Source organism: Pseudochaenichthys georgianus, chromosome 6 (assembly GCF_902827115.2).
Source record: "Pseudochaenichthys georgianus chromosome 6, fPseGeo1.2, whole genome shotgun sequence".
In the NCBI taxonomy this organism is placed as follows: Eukaryota; Metazoa; Chordata; class Actinopteri; order Perciformes; family Channichthyidae; genus Pseudochaenichthys; species Pseudochaenichthys georgianus.
The window spans coordinates 23276792-23292992 of NC_047508.1; the positions used below are offsets into that span (position 1 = coordinate 23276792).

The following is a 16201-nucleotide window of genomic DNA, read 5'->3' on the forward strand; positions in this document are numbered from 1 at the left end:
ACACACACACACACACACACACACACACACACACACACACACACACACACACACACACACGTTTCTAAAGAGCCACAGTCCTACTACATTTTATGAAGCAACACCTGACCTCTGACAACAATATGTACCTTTTCTATTCAGATAGTAGCTATTTTGTTACAGACACCGTTTAAAGTAAGTGAAGGATTCCTCACGTGACTCTTTGTGTGTGTTCGAGAGGGAAAGGGACAGGAAAGCACGTGCCAGGCAGGGCTGAGCTATTAGCAGGCCACTTGAGAAGGCTTATGTAACAGCGCTGTGGCTGCTGCAGTACCTGCGAGGCCTGTAGTCGCTGTCATCATTTTACACACAAACACCCACACACTAATTTCCATCCACATGCACAGCACACCAACAGAACATACACTCAGTGTAACGCGATCCTACTCTTTTGCTTGGAACCACATCACTCTATCCTGCCAGATGCACTCATTATTCTAGTCAATGTGCGTGTGTGTGTGTGTGTGTGTGTGTGTGTGTGTGTGTGTGTGTGTGTGTGTGTGTGTGTGTGTGTGTGTGTGTGTGTGTGTGTGTGTGTGTGTGTGTGTGTGTTTTCTTGAGGTCATCGGGTTTCAGCTCTTTTCCATCAAGGAGAGGGGAGGGCAGAGTTCTTATTAGGACAGTAGCTTCATGTTGTGTATAGTCGGCCCAAAAACTGTTGTGCAGTGTTGCAGGAGATTACTATAAAGACGGAGCTTAAGAAGTGGAGCCCACCCCCCCGTAACATAGAGACGGACTTCTGGCTCGGCTAGGAGAGGGCAGCATCACATACTCCTATACTTTCTAATTCAACAGTTTTGACATTACAGCTTCTGCTAGTGAACCAAATCTCTCTTTCATCCAGAATCACTGTGTGAGATTATTAAGAGTCTGAACTCAGCTTTTGCACATGGAAGAAATAGATTATGAACAGCCTCATGTACGCAGTTGTTATCACGTATTTGACGTCCATAAAGTTTGATGCATATCCAGATAAAGTATATTTTAACTCTATTTAAATAACTTATATTATATTGTATCTCTGCCGGGTGAGGTTTCTTTAGTCCTTAGTTCATGTTACTTCTAGTCTATTCCACGTATATATGATTCAAATGCATTTGAAATTTGGGATAAACCTTGTTGGATGCTGTTTTTATATGATTGGTTGTCTTTACATTTTTCTTTTTTGGTAAGATGTATTGAAGGTTTAACCTTTAACATTGCTTTTGCTTTTACATAAACTTGCAAGCAGGTGAGGTTTTAGCTGAAGCCCTCAGTCTGTTTATCTTATGTCCTGCAACATGAGAGCCTGTATACAAAAACAACAACTATTTTAAGGATATTCTGGGGCTTTAAAATAATTTCACCATTTCATGAGGATCATTAAAGATTCACTTTCAATAAAAAAGAAACAATTGCTACTTTAAGTAACAAAATGGAAACAAAAGTGGGTTCAGCCAATGTTTCTCTCTGTGTGTTTCTGCTATGCAGCACTGCAGGAGTTGTTTGTATCATGTTCTGCCTCACCATTGCCTCATCACACAGTGATACCTTGGCCCCGCATCAGAGAGGCGACCTGTTGGAAGACCTGCTGATGCATATTAATTCAATATCTGTCACCTGTTTATAATGCAAATTGCTCATTATTACGCCGCCATTCTTATGCCCATCATGGCCAAATGTTAATCACAAAATGTGCCATTGTGCTCTGAGGCTTCATTTGAATCCATTAACCTAACGGCAACACCTTTAGTTACCCTTACATCCTTCAACTTCTTGTCTGTGTGTCAGTGCAGCAAGTTGGTGCATTGATGATAATAGAGCAGGACTGGGTTTAATTACTATTTAACCACACTGTCTCCCCGCAGGTGAGGAGCTCAGTGAAGACTACCTGAGTACAGAGCCGTCTCTCTCCAGCGGCGGGGGGAGAGAATAAATTGGGATGCTTTGCACAGGCTAGAGGCTCAGTCTCATTTTTCGATCGTTCGTCTGCTGTACAGCCTCACGCATTTCTAGCACACTGCGCAAGTCTGCAAAGTGAGCAAAGCTGCAAAACTTTAAGACTCCAACACTGAGACATCTGTATGCCGCGGCTGGCCAGAAAATATGAATTAAGCGGCGAAAAAAATGTGTTTGTTTGTCCATATGCTTCTGGAATAATAAACAAACAACTGTGGTTTCGGTGTTTTTATGTACCGTACTTTTCGGACTATAAAGCGCACCTGCATATAAGCCGCAGCAGCTAAATTGTCCGTCTGTCTTGCTCTCGTTCTGTCTCTTGGTTCCACTTTTACTTTGGCGCGCTACCTGTCTCACTCTTTTCCGGCCTCCAGCTTTTCCTGCTGGAGCCCGCCGCTTAAAGGTGGCGGGCGCGGACCGGTCATAGAGCCCATAGTGTTAAAGGTGGTTAATTTTACCTGTAAAATCCATAGATTTAGGAGGTTCCCTAGTGGCCGTTAGCTGTACAACAAAAAAAAAAATGGGGAAAAAAGTTGCGGCTTATAGTCCGAAAAGTACGGTACTTGTGTGTCATCTAGATAAAATGTGCAGTCTCATATTACTTTTTACACTTGCAAACGCAACAAATCAACTGCTTTAATGATCAGGCAGCTTTGTGGGAACACATTTTTAGGAGGAATAAAAAATGTGTGTGTTACAATTTACTGTTTGTGCAATGCATGTTTGTTTTGTTTACTGACCGCTATCATCTGGGCCACGTAGCTCTCGGGGCCGGTGTACTCGGTCGGATCCTTCACCCTCACCAGAACCAGGAAGTAAAGGTAGTGCCACATGTTGTGTTCGGATTTAATGTGCTGCTCAAAGGACACCGTCTTGTTATCAAATTTGTCTCTCTCCAACCCTGCAAGAGATTTGTTTCGTTTAACATAAGATATTCCAAACATACTTCAATGTCATGTGCATACAGAGTTGGGTGAACCACATAGCTGTACACACCACAGATGAAACAGGTGGTTTTCAGGATCTCCTCCTTCCTCTGTTTTTCACTTCTCAAGTCAGCGAAGGTGTCGATGATAACACCAAAGATGAGGTTAAGAACGATGATGATAACGATGAAGAAGAACAGAAGGTCGTAAACCACCCGGGCCGCAAACAGAGGCTCCTGGATGTTGCGATTACAGGAAAAAAAAGTGAAAAGAGTGCATATTTAAACTTTCACCTACACAAATTAAGCTTGAACAGAAGCTACTGTAGCAGTAATTTATGTATAGTTCAAGTCATTAAAAAAAAGACATGGGGTATTAAAAAATGATTCTGTTATAAGTAGAAACACATATTTAAGCCATATTACCTCTTTGGAGGGTCTCCTGAGGATGTCTCCCACGCCTCCTCCATTACGTAGTCCCTGGTTCAAAACTGTGATTATACACATGAGCAGAGTGTCGCACACCCGCTCCGTCCCATCGTCTATAACCAGATACATACATAGAGACAACATGCTTAGAAACATGAAAGAAGGGCAAAATGTGCAATATGGCTTCTAAATATCTACACAAAATATTCAACATGAGTACAAATCATTCATCTGAATACAACTTGAAGAAATTCAATTCAACTGAACTAAGAATGTGTGAAAGATGTTAAGGATACTCAAATTCAAGCTCAGGAAAAACAGCCTGACTTATTTCAGATAATTATCACTCAGCTGACTTTGATAATAAAACACCTTGTGAGCAGAACAACTGATAATGATGCGACTATAGATCAGATGGATACCTTCAACTCACTCCCCTCCTCAAATGTGAGAAGAAAAATTATAATTTTTTTATAAACTGTTATTCATATCTCATAAAATTTACTTTTATTCTAAGTATAAAAATGGCATGCAGAGTTTGACTGCTGTGGAGACAGAGGGGGTAGACGATGCGAGATCACGTGTGCCCTTACAGGTGATCGAGGGAGATGCGGGAACACAAACAGGAGAGTGAGTCACCCCTCTGCCTCATCAAGTTTCTTTGTGTGCACTCGCTGTGTGCGTGTGCGTGTGCGTGTGCGTGTGTGTGTGTGTGTGTGATAACCTTTCATGAACTGATTACTGTGGGAAAGGTAAAATACAGACCCACACCTCGATGAAACCAAAAAAAACGTTGAACATGTCAACTCAGCAGTTTATTATAAGAAGTAAAATAACAAAAACTTACCAGGACCAGGTTGAGGTGTTGAAAGGGGGCAGCTATCTTTTGTACATGAGCCATCAACTTCATTGTTACTCAATTGATCCCCTTTTCAAAGAGAAAAAACAAAAGGGGAAATTATGTGAAGTTGATTAATGAGCACCGTTTATTGATAAATGAGAAAACATGATTAAATTGTGCTCTGGCGTTAAAACTCCTTCCCACTAATTTTCATTAGCTCCGGTAAAAATCAGTAAGAAATATTTAGTCAGATGTTATGTAAACTGAGGCGGCAGCTGCTGGGTGGGCGGTGAAGTGTTTCTGAAAACCTGAACAAATCATGTGCACATCGGTAAAGCCCCGAGCAGCAGAGGAGCCGTGCTGGAGTGTGACGGAGAACTGTACACCTGATCCAGTGTCAGCAGAGAGGCTCTCTTTCCTGACAGAATGGAGGACAGAGGGCAAAGCTGGGAGACAAGAGGAAGAGAGGGGGGGCGGAGCGGCTGAGGCGGGGGGCAGGGGTCACAGCCTTGGTGCAGCAGCAGTGTGGACAGGGTGCTCTCTGATGCCTGTGCTCGCCCCACAGTTCACGGAGAGACAGGAGTGAGTGAGCGAGGCTGCTTACATAATCCAACACTGCTGTGTCTGCTGAGCTCTATTCAGCAAAACACAGGATGGCGTGGCCACCAGGTTATGCAACAGGTGCACATGTGCACATGACCGTTGGAGCAATGTGCAGAAACTCATTAACACACCCACGCTCTCCACAGTGTTTTCAAAACATGTGCCTGGGTGTGTATATACAGTTCACCGTACATATCCAACACGTTGTATGTGGTCATTGTTCAGAGCAACGTTATTTCTACAGTTCCTATCAAGAAATATGATTAAATAAAAGGAGAAAGAAACGATAGCTGAAAGTTACTGTGAATGTTAAAGTGTCTGATGCACCGTGTATAGACTGCCCAGTCTGCTGCTTATCTTGTATTTTGCACAAGGTTTGAAACTCATTAACTTCTGAGATTTACCATGAGTAATTGATACGTTTGGGGCAGAAAATGATCAACACAGACGTTTGTGAGAGCAGTGTAAAAGAGTGCAGGTTCAGGAGATGTTTCAGGTTAACTAAGGTTAAATTCAGGAGGAGATCAGCCTCAGAAAATACAAAAAAAAGGTATAAAGTCACGAGCACTCATAATTCTGTACAATCTACTAATAATGAATAAACTGTTCACGATACAGTGTTTGGTCCCTTTACTACAGTCAAGAATCACTTAGAGCAGTGGTTCCCAACCAGGGGGGGCGCCAGGCCTCAGATGATTTGAGGCCAAATATCATATTTAGACTCTTTTTTTTTTTTACATATAATTGTAAGGCAATCCATGATTGTCACTAAAAGCCTTGTCTCTACATTACAATACAATATAAAAAATAATTGATTAATTCATTTTAATAAAAATTCAAGTTAGTAGCTAATAAAGGCATAAAAAGACAGGTTTGGGAACCCCTGACTTAATGTTTTAACAGGTTCTGACCTGGTGTAGGAAGACGGTCGACCTCCATGCGGAAGTCATCCTTGAGGAAGAGGAAGCCGATGATAGAGAAGAAGTAGACGAGGAAGATGGCCAGAACAGCTGTCAGAATAATAGAGCGGCCATTCCTGGTCACACTCTTTATCACGTTGAGCAGCGTCTCCTCTCGGATCACCAGGTCAAACAACTGTGAAAGGAGATCAACATTAGCAACCGTCTATATCTGAAGTGCAACACTAATCATTCACACTGTAATTGAACTGAAATGTTTTGAGACATTTCTTACCAAAAAGCTGTAGAAGAACTCGTGCACAAAGAGACCCAGGACGCAGATGATGGCGTAGCCCAAATGGTAGATGAAGAGCATGTCCATAACAACTGCTTTGTAGCCTCGGGTGAATGTCCCCTGGTTCCCCACAAAACTTACAAGAAAGACCAACTTGTTGAACAGCTAAAAGGGAAGAAGAGAGGCATGAAGACACTTGCTTTGATGTGTGGAAAGACAAACATGGACATTTCCCCCAGTAACACTACTTACATTGACAGCACCCAGCAGCAACAGAGCAGGGCCGAGGCCCATAGTGTAGATGGCCCGTAGGATGAGGGAGACGAGGAGGAACAGGATGCCCAGCGGCTTGGGTAAGAAGGCAAGTAATGAGGTGAACACCCCCAGCGCCACCCACAGCGAGATATTCCAAAAGGGGGACAAGGTGCCTGGACATGAGAAAAAAGGCAGAACTTAAAGTAGCGCACATCAGTGCTCTAAAATGTTGTGGCATTTCTCTCATGAATTATTCACCTGAGGTAAGAGCTTAACTTAGCAAAACAGAATGAGAGGCAACACTTTAAAATGTCAAAACAGTGGTCCGCAGGAACGCTCATCTTCATCACTCAAAACTGCTTTTTCAGCTCGCATTATCAACCATTGAACTGAAGCTCAGGATTCTTTATGAAACTGCAATGCCCTGATCCTTTGATGATTAGAGAGGCTTCTTTAGGAAAACACTAAAAAACAACATTTGAGCACACTATAACACAAAAACCGCATTTTGCTCCCATCGGTGTTGGATCTTGAAAAGCCCCAGATTGTGACTGATTTGGCAATGTGACACATTGTACATATGAACTATCTAAGAACTATCTAGAAGGTGTAAATCTCGCGCCAGGCCGTACCCATATCCGCAGCAGGTCTCCAAGGTGAACAGCCTCTGGCATGTTAGATCAAGCTGAAAACTCTGGCAATTTTATATGTACTGTAGGTTTAAACTGAGATGTTGATTAGTGTGCACATTCCCATGTAGATAAATAAATAAATAATAAAGTGATAAGTAATATATGTTTCTTAAAAAGGCTCTGCACCCCCACGCAGGTGTTTTCAGTTAACTTGACTGATTACACCTCAGGGTGAAGTTGTGCGGAGCTACAACAGGGGAATCACATGGGTGAATACCAATAAAGATGATTAAAGTGAGGCACATGATATGCAAACACTGTGATGGACAAAAGTCAAACCAGGCTAAAAAGTGTACTTTGTATCCCCTTCAAACACAACCTCAGGTGACACAGCCAGGAGGCGTTTTCAAATGCAATCACACAGCGCAATAAAGTGCTGAAAACAATAGGTATTTTCAAAGCAGATGGTTTAACCGGTCATAGTTGGAGAAGCCTAGTCACCATGAGTACAACAATGTCTTTGTTCTATTCAAGTGTCCTAGCAAGTCACGACAATGCCTTATTTGGCATCCTCGTCTCCCTCACTTGTGACTCCTCCTAGGCCAGAGGAGTCAGGTGTAAATGTGATTTCCTCGTTCAGTCAAGCGTCACTTTTAAATTAGGTCCTTAACTAATAGTGGGTGCACAGTTTTATCACCTGTCACTTGAATTAACTCAAAATAAATATTTTCAAACCTGTGCAATTTAGTTTGTACATGTTTGTTGAAATCAATTCATCGATTTATATTTGTTCATGGTTGTATCTTCAGTCCTGTATTTGTGTTTCTATTTATGACCGTTCCATTTTAAATAATAAATTAAACACAATAATAATAATATGTTTTTATGTTATGGTATATTTCTTTTACCAATAAATGGTTTGATGGTCAGTGTGCTATATCCACGCACGCAGCACAAACCCCTATTAAGAACTGTAAATAATCATTTATAATCGAACCGTTTATATAACCGTATGATCTCCTCATTCACCAAAGACATGTTAATATATTCTCACCCTCATCTCCATCATCACCAAATGGGTAGAAGACAGCCACAGCGATGTTGAGCAGACAGGCCAAGTAGAAGGAGATGCTCCCCCAAAGAGAGATGTTGCGTGAGAACCAGAACACAGCCTTTTTCTCTGCACAAACAGAACAGGAAGCATTGATAAGTACAGGGACACAAACTCGGGACACAAACACACACAGTTGCTGCAGGCGTTTCAATTTATTCTGGAAATAACAATAACCAGACACTCTGGTTGATAATCATGATTTGCCAGCCCGCTCTGCTGCCACCATCATTATTTTTGCAAGCGCTGGATTCTGAATGTGAAGACTTACTGCGGATCTTCTTCTGCCACCTCATCTCGTTGTAGAGGTTGTCGAACTGCTGGAAGAAGTCGTTAACCTTGCTGCCCTGGTCGTCTCTCTCCGTGGTGGTGAACACACGTGTCTTGGACTCCTCCGTGAGGTATTCACAGATGTCAGGGACCGGAAACACGATCTGCTCCATGGTGCGGTCGTGACGCACAATCTGGCAAATGGAAATCCAGCAAAAAGATCTCATTATGGGTTTATAGATATTTATTTTTTTAATAGAGAGAAAGGAAAAACAAGTATCAGTGTTTACATAAATGAAGTAATGATGAGAGTTACCTCTATCTGAGCTGTGTGGTTGGCATAGCAAAGGAGGGCGTCGTCTTTCTCGTTGTCGGGGTCCACTCCGGCCCCCAGGCCCAACCCGGACCCCGGCCTCAGGCTCTGCTGGAGGAGCTTATTGTGTCGGGCCAGCTAGGATTGAAAAACAAAATTATGCAGCCATTTAATGTTTTTTTACCAACAGGGCAGTCTCAATGACAATAACTGTCTCAATACAAATAATTTCCCATGATTCCCACAACAATACCATCATGTGAAAGAACGCTTTAAAACAGACACTGAGACAATTCAATTGGAGTGTAAAAAAGATGATGCAACTTCACAGGAAAATAAGAGTACAGAAGAGCAGAAAAGCCAAATAATGGTGAAATGAAGAGCTCTAGTAGCTGGAGTTACAAATATACATACAGTTCTACACCCAGACTTTACAGCATGATAATGATGTATCTTATCCATGTTGCCATTTATTCAAGTTCTATGTTTACACTTCTGTTAAATAGTATTGGATGCTTAAACCTGGAATAAATGAAGTTGGTAACTTGGGAGCAGCAGAACAAGTGTGAGCGTTGTCATACCACCACTTTTTTTCTGTACCGTAAATAATATATAATTGCCAAAGGAGGGGGACAAATGCAGAATTGTTGCAAAGGGCCGACAGTAAATCCCATGGTTGCCTGGGGAATTAAAGTACAATAGTTTACTGTCTGTATTTCTATGAACTACTGTTTATTATTGAATCTTTATTTAATTATTCATTATGCATTTCTTATCTGACACACCACTGACAATGAATTGCAGCTGGCCTGAGGAGCAAACCCCGAATCATATCTTAAAAAATATACTTTATTAGTTATGTCAAAGTCTGTGTGTCATCGGTGGATATGTGTGGGGTGTTAATAAATAAATTAATTGACAGGTTTGACAAAGATATCCTGTTTGACAGAAGTGAACACCTGATAGACTTGGACTGCCCTTGCACACACACACACACACACACACACACACACACACACACACACACACACACACACACCACACACACACACACACACACACTCACACACACACACACGACACACACACACACACACACACAACACACAACACACACACACACCACACACACACACACACACACCACACACACACAACCACACACACCACACACACACACACACACACACACACACACACACAACACACACACACACACACACACACACACACACACACACACACACACACACACACACACACACACACACACACACACACACACACACACACACACCTTTCAATGACACAACACTTACACCATTTCCTTACTGCTGAAAACGCTGTGCAAATGTAGCAACGGATATTTAGTTTAGTGATACAGTGAACACCTACAGCCCACCTGTCTGCACAACCAGTGTCACATCCTGAAAGCTAATGTTGGTAAAACTGGCAGAGCAATTCTTTCATAGAAGAGCAGTGATTCATCATTTAGCGCAGGAGCCACACTTAAATTGGATCATGCACGTGGACACACACAAACACACACTTTATGCACGGCCCTGAGGTCGGCAGAAGGTCAGAGACAAAGAGAGGAAATGCAGTGTCGCCTATCCCACGAATAAAAAACAGCTCAAGCATTTTCATCACCTGGTGGGCCAGGATGTAAATGTTGTGTCCGACGTCTCTGGGCTTGATCTGGTCTCCCACACTGTCCTCGTCCTCCTCACTCTCCAGGCCCTGGGCGTAGGCTTCCTTCATGACATCCACCTGATGCACAAACAGTGTGAAAAGTTACTGCGACCTACAGTGAGGTGAAAACAGGTTTTCATGGGACCTAGCTACTCACCAGTTCAGTGGGTCTCATCTTGTAGAGAATCTTCTCTGCGTTCTCGCTGTCATGACGGCTCTCCATGATAGCCAATAAGAGTTTGGAGGCATTGTTCTACAACACAAGCCAATGAGATTGTATATGTTGATCAACTGTAATCTACAAACTATTCAGGAATCAATGGATGACATTTCTTTTAGCAGAATCAAAACACTTAAACTATTTTTTTTTAAATTGGGTTGTACAATTGAAATCCTTAGCAGTTTCACAGCTACATAGTGATGGCTTCTAATGCCAGTGCGTTATTGCAAGCAGCCACTCAGGCTCTCAGAGGCACGAGGCGCTCACCTTCAGTACCAGCACAAGGTCCATCCGATGCTTCCCCAGGGGGTTGATGGAGTTCACAATCAGTGCTATAATAATGTCAATGCCATTGGACTCATGCTTGGCTATACAGCTCTGAAAAAAGAGGTGTATAGTTAAAGCGAATGCACATAAGAAAATAACTAAATTGATCAGGAGAACATTGACAAACATATACACAGAAAAGAAGAGGGCAAGATCAATATCATGAAATGCATAGTTACTGTCCTTGGTTATGTTTGGCTGAGCCATGTTTAAATTAATGGTAATACCCTATAAACACACACTTGTGATTGAATTACAATAGTACAACTGCGCCCAATTTTTTTGTTTAAATGTCACATCTTGTTGTGATTTTTGAATTAATGTGTTTGCCAAGCTTTAAAATAAAAACAAAGAATAAAGGATTAACGTAAAACGAGACATTCTGAAGAATTAAATTGCTAGGCAGAATAATAATAATAATAACATTGCTGTTTGTTGCTGCATGTTTATTTTACTTAACATTGCCAAGATTTTGATGTAGGAATACAGTACAAAAATAAAATACACATTTTAGAATAAGCCTCCACATTAACAAACCCTCCATCTACCTGGTTTTCATGGCAGGGTCCCTGGCAGTACTCTGTGATGGTTTCCAGGGTTTGGCGAACCAGGTCCACATTACTCTCATTAATGTAAAGGCCCAACAGCCCGAGGCCTCCGGTGGTGCTTCCACAAATACAGTCCAAGAACTGAAGAGTCTCACACACCAGATTGTAGTTGGTCTTGTTGTTCTGGTTGCGCAGAAAGTTCTGGATTCAGAGGATAAATACAATAAATCAGCAGTCAATTTCAGAAAACTTGAACGTCAAGGTCACTCTCAATCGTAAAAGGAGCCGGTACCTGCAGGTCTGTGTTGTGGTTCTCACAGAGCAGCTGTAGGTAACGCAGGATTGGTTTCATGATGGTGATGGCTGGGCTCATTGGAGTTTCTTCTAAAACCTCTTCGGCAACGGCCATCTCACTGTTGTGTCCCAAGCCTTCGAGGTCGGGGTCCAGCTCCTTTCTGAAGGCACAGAAGGCTTTGGAGGTCACTGAGGAGGCCTCCCTCAGCTGCCCATGCATGTCCTCCCTCATATAAAGCCCTGAGTCTTTATCTAGAGTGTAGCACAAAGGACATATTTGAAAAAAATATACATGATTGGACAATACATTCACTTTTAGATGAAGTTGACACATGCAACATGCAAAGGATACCATTTCAGATAATGATCAATGGCAGGCTTCACTTTGACACATTACAAAATAAATTATTTAGTTGGGTTCTGTTAAATGAAAGTAACTGATTTGGATACAATGGCCTTGTGGTAGGCTTGTGATGTGGGCATCACATGGCCTCTGACATGTGACTGCAGAAACAACAGTCGCACAGAGGTCAGTAGGGCTACAAAGATCATTCTGGATTTATCCTTTTCCATTGTATAAATTCCAAGTCAACTTGAACTCGAAGACCACACATACTGTAGATAAAATCAGTTCGGTTTTTAAGACTATATTTGAGCCTATTTTGTGGCTTTCCGCTCCTTCGAGGCCCATTACAATGTAAAGGTTTGGCTGTGCCTAAGGCATGGCCCCACTGATTCACTATGTCACTGGTAAATGCTCATCTCTAGGTACATCTGACATCATTATCCATGTTCAATCTATATAAAGATTGCTTTCAGCTTAGTTTTTTCCACAGCTCCATGTTAAAGACAGCAAAGAAGACAAATGTGTTCTAAACACACTCGAGGATGTGGTTAACCCAGTGGCGAACCGTCAGGGCCTTCAAGGTATTCAGAGAATACCCTGGAACACTCAGGTAAAACAAACAAAAAATCTATTTAATTATATAAATAAAATGTATATAAAATGAATAAATGAGAATCGTATCCTTGTTGTTGATCTGTAATGTTACAGTGTTACGTTGATTTGTTTGTCCTTCTCGGACCATGCACTACGCATTTCAGTAGAAAAGAAAGCAACCAATCAGATCTTGTTCTGGGTCTCTGGGTAGAATATCCTTCAACCAAGGTAGGATCTACATCCTTGATCGAAGGCCCTGGCCGTTGCACTGAATGAGAGCGTACGTTTGGACTGACAGTTTGATCAACCAATCATATATTGATTTGTAGCCAATGGGCGTGTTCTTTCAGAGTTCCCCTCGGTTCCAGGGTATTCTAGAAGGCCCGCTAGTTAACTGGAGAGAGACAGAGGATCTAGATGAATACGAAGCAATTCATGCCGTTTTATTGTTTTTAACGTTGAAATGACAAGTGCAACAGGTGAAGAGGAAGTTGTTGCGGAATTGTTGCGAGTACCCTTTTCAAGACGACAATTCAGTGAAAAGACGGACATTATAAAGCCGCGGGAGGGTGTGTGTGTGTGTGTGTGTGTGTGTGTGTGTGTGTGTGTGTGTGTGTGTGTGTGTGTGTGTGTGTGTGTGTGTGTGTGTGTGTGTGTACAGAAGGTCCAGTTGTGATGGACACGGTTCGCCCCTGGGTTAACCCCAAGGAGCAGTGGTGTGTTGGTTATAATTCAAAGATTCAAATGCATCAATACTCGACTGTACCTTTCTTCGACCTGATGCTGTTGACGTCGCTGTCATCATCCCTTTTCCTGCAGTTGACCTCGAACATATTGACGGACACGGTGGCGCGGATCTCTTGCTGGGCCAAACGCATGCGGTCGTAGAAAACTTTGAAGAACCTCTCAGACTTCTTCTGCTTGAACAGCTGGTTATAGAAGGAGTTCTGGTGGGAGGCAGAGTATTAGTCAACATAAATCTGAAGGTTATAGAAGATCAATATGGCCAGAAATAAAAGGATTCGAGTGTCTGTGTCGCCCACTTGTGTCTGTGTGTTTCCGCCCTGGAGAAGGGCAATGCCCAGCAGGATGCTCTCCTCAAACACCCGGTCGTTCTTTGTGTTGACGATGAGGTCAATCACCAGCTCTGATGCTCCAACGTTGTCCAGGAGACACTGGATCTCCACCACACTGCTGCCCGGCTTGTCAGAGTCCAGTATGGGAGAACATGCTGCAGAGAATATTAAAAACGTAACATAAAAGTGCTCTAAACAGACATAACCACGCAGTTATAATGACCAGTTTTTTCATTGTCATTGTTCTATATTGTTTGAACAAAAATGCCATACAAACCATGTCCAGATAGTATACAAGATGCCCAGATAATGAATAGCTTCTTAATTTCCAGCTTCCTAACTCACTAATAAAACATATTCACAATTGTACGTGTCCATTTACTACGAATTGCACCTTTTTTTGTAGGTTGTTGTTTAGGATATTTATTGAATTACTTGAATAACTAAAATAATGTCTGTTAACTGCTTCATTGTACATATTGATATTTTCATTTAATTGTTTTAGGTCGGGGTAATAGATGTATATACACTACATACTACTTTGGCTGGAAAAACGAAAATGCCCATACATACATTTGTAAAAAATGCTTAACATAACTATTTATATTGATGTGGTGCTTTATGAATTGCTTAACCTGATTCAAAGTCTGCAAGAAATTGTGAAGCAGCGCTCCCCAAAGAGCCATCATGTTAGCTGCTGTTGTTTTCCCGGCAGTGAGCAGTTATTGCAGTGTCTATAGAGTTGTTTTTTTAGGGGGGGGTTCTCAGTACCTCCAGATGACGGTTTGACAAAGCTGCCAGATGAGCTGTTTCCACTCCCAAGCTCTAACTTCGAGAGAAGCTTTTGATTTCCAAAGTAGCGTGTGAGGAGGATCTTTCTCAAATCGTTTCCCTGCGGAGACAGAAAATCATGATGTTAAATCCATGTCACCTGCCATCACACTAGAAATATCCTATTTTTGTCACTTTTTGAAAAAGTAGCATTTTGTCAGCTGAAATAACTTCATTTCAGTGTTATAAAAATAACACTAAAATTAAGGACATGTTAACAAATATTGCATCCAAGAGAACATGTGTTGAATTTCATTCATTTATATCAACATAGGGCTTTGCAGATTTCATCTACCACATAATAGGAATTGTCACAGTCTTCCCATAATGCATTTCTTTCTTGAGGGGAGCAATGGCTCACAGCAACAAAGACATTCGAGACTCTCGTTCAGGTTCATGACAGTGTTGTAGATCAACTAGATTCTAACTGAGCATCTATGAAATATTACCTGATGGCAGCAACAATGTTGTCTTTTTTCTTAAACGTGAGACAATAGTGTAAAGGTTTATAATCAACCTAAACGATTCTGATTTGTATGTATGATGATGTTTTTGTTAAACCAATACCAGTTTATTTAGCTAAACATTTAATAAAGAGTTTTATTTTGTACTTACACTAACATCTCTGAGCATCTCTTATGACATTTGACGCAGATGAGCAGGAACGAGATTAAAGGATTCATAGAGATAATCTCCCCACGCTGGTTGTGTAATCAAAGAGTGATTGACAGGTGGATGCTTGCATTGTACTCCTCACCACCTATTGTCATTGGCAACCGGAGGAGGCCATCATGGGGTATATGGATGGGTTATAAATAACGTATGGACTAAGAGTGGTCAGCAACAGTTTCTATGGTAACCTTAGAACGCAAAATGTCCTTGTTATGATGACACCACCAGCATCGTTATTGATCAACAGACAGGAAGGACGGATGAATAGGTGGATAAACAGATCTATTGGAAGGTGGAGCTAAAGAGTGAATAGACTGTAAAGAGCTACCTGTGGTTCCCACGGAAACACGTTAGAAGGACAATCTGCCTTCCCCTGAGCTGCAGGTGGTGGACAAGCAGTTAATTATCTTTAAATGTATTTATCCATTAAAAACATTAATCTTTATTTTCTGTCTCCAGCTCATCAAATGTGATTATTTGTTGCTATTAATTTAATTGTTTTGTTGATTAAATCTCTTTAATAATCTGAAGATAGGCTCCTGTTTTAATACATTTTATACACTTATTTACCTTTAACCACTTAGTCATTATATCCATAATTGCTTATAAATATTTATAAAAAATGTCATTGTGGAAATATCTTGTGAAAGCACCAAAAGGCAATGGTTCATTATTGTCAAAATATCGAGTTGTTGTTAAATACCGTAATATTAGATTTTCCACACGTCACTCGGCCCTACACTAAACGATTATTTGAATAATCAGGGAATTTGTGTTTGAGTCAGATGACAATCCTTTGTTCCAATCAGATAATGTAGTGTTGCTGTGCTTAGCGCCATACACGACCATAAGATTCTCCTTATTACATTACACAATCCTGCAGTGTTTGCGACCAAACATTCAGGCAGCGATTATCTGGCCTCATGTGTAAGTTCTCTTTTTGTGATGTTCACCCCCTCTATTAAAGCTGACACATATTGCTAATTGGTATTCAGCTATATCTGACTCATTTGTGTAGCTGCTTTTGCGAGCATTGTTTAAAGCTGGTGCT

At 41.5% G+C, this 16201-nt stretch overlaps 1 protein-coding gene across 1 annotated transcript in view; it reads right to left on the minus strand.

The window, feature by feature from the left end:
• The window catches only part of itpr2 (inositol 1,4,5-trisphosphate receptor, type 2), a 65929-nt gene that overhangs the window by 7466 nt on the left and 42262 nt on the right, over positions 1–16201 (minus strand). Inside the window, exons 38-55 of the mRNA XM_034084383.2 lie at positions 14419–14539; positions 13615–13802; positions 13338–13518; positions 11630–11883; positions 11338–11538; positions 10730–10840; positions 10400–10495; positions 10201–10320; positions 8554–8688; positions 8239–8431; positions 7911–8036; positions 6222–6397; positions 5970–6134; positions 5687–5870; positions 4179–4259; positions 3329–3444; positions 2974–3139; positions 2718–2878 (exon numbers count right to left, since the gene is read on the minus strand). Coding sequence (XP_033940274.1) covers positions 2718–2878; positions 2974–3139; positions 3329–3444; positions 4179–4259; positions 5687–5870; positions 5970–6134; positions 6222–6397; positions 7911–8036; positions 8239–8431; positions 8554–8688; positions 10201–10320; positions 10400–10495; positions 10730–10840; positions 11338–11538; positions 11630–11883; positions 13338–13518; positions 13615–13802; positions 14419–14539 — 2775 coding nt within the window. The remainder of the gene's footprint in view (positions 1–2717; positions 2879–2973; positions 3140–3328; positions 3445–4178; positions 4260–5686; positions 5871–5969; positions 6135–6221; positions 6398–7910; positions 8037–8238; positions 8432–8553; positions 8689–10200; positions 10321–10399; positions 10496–10729; positions 10841–11337; positions 11539–11629; positions 11884–13337; positions 13519–13614; positions 13803–14418; positions 14540–16201) is intronic.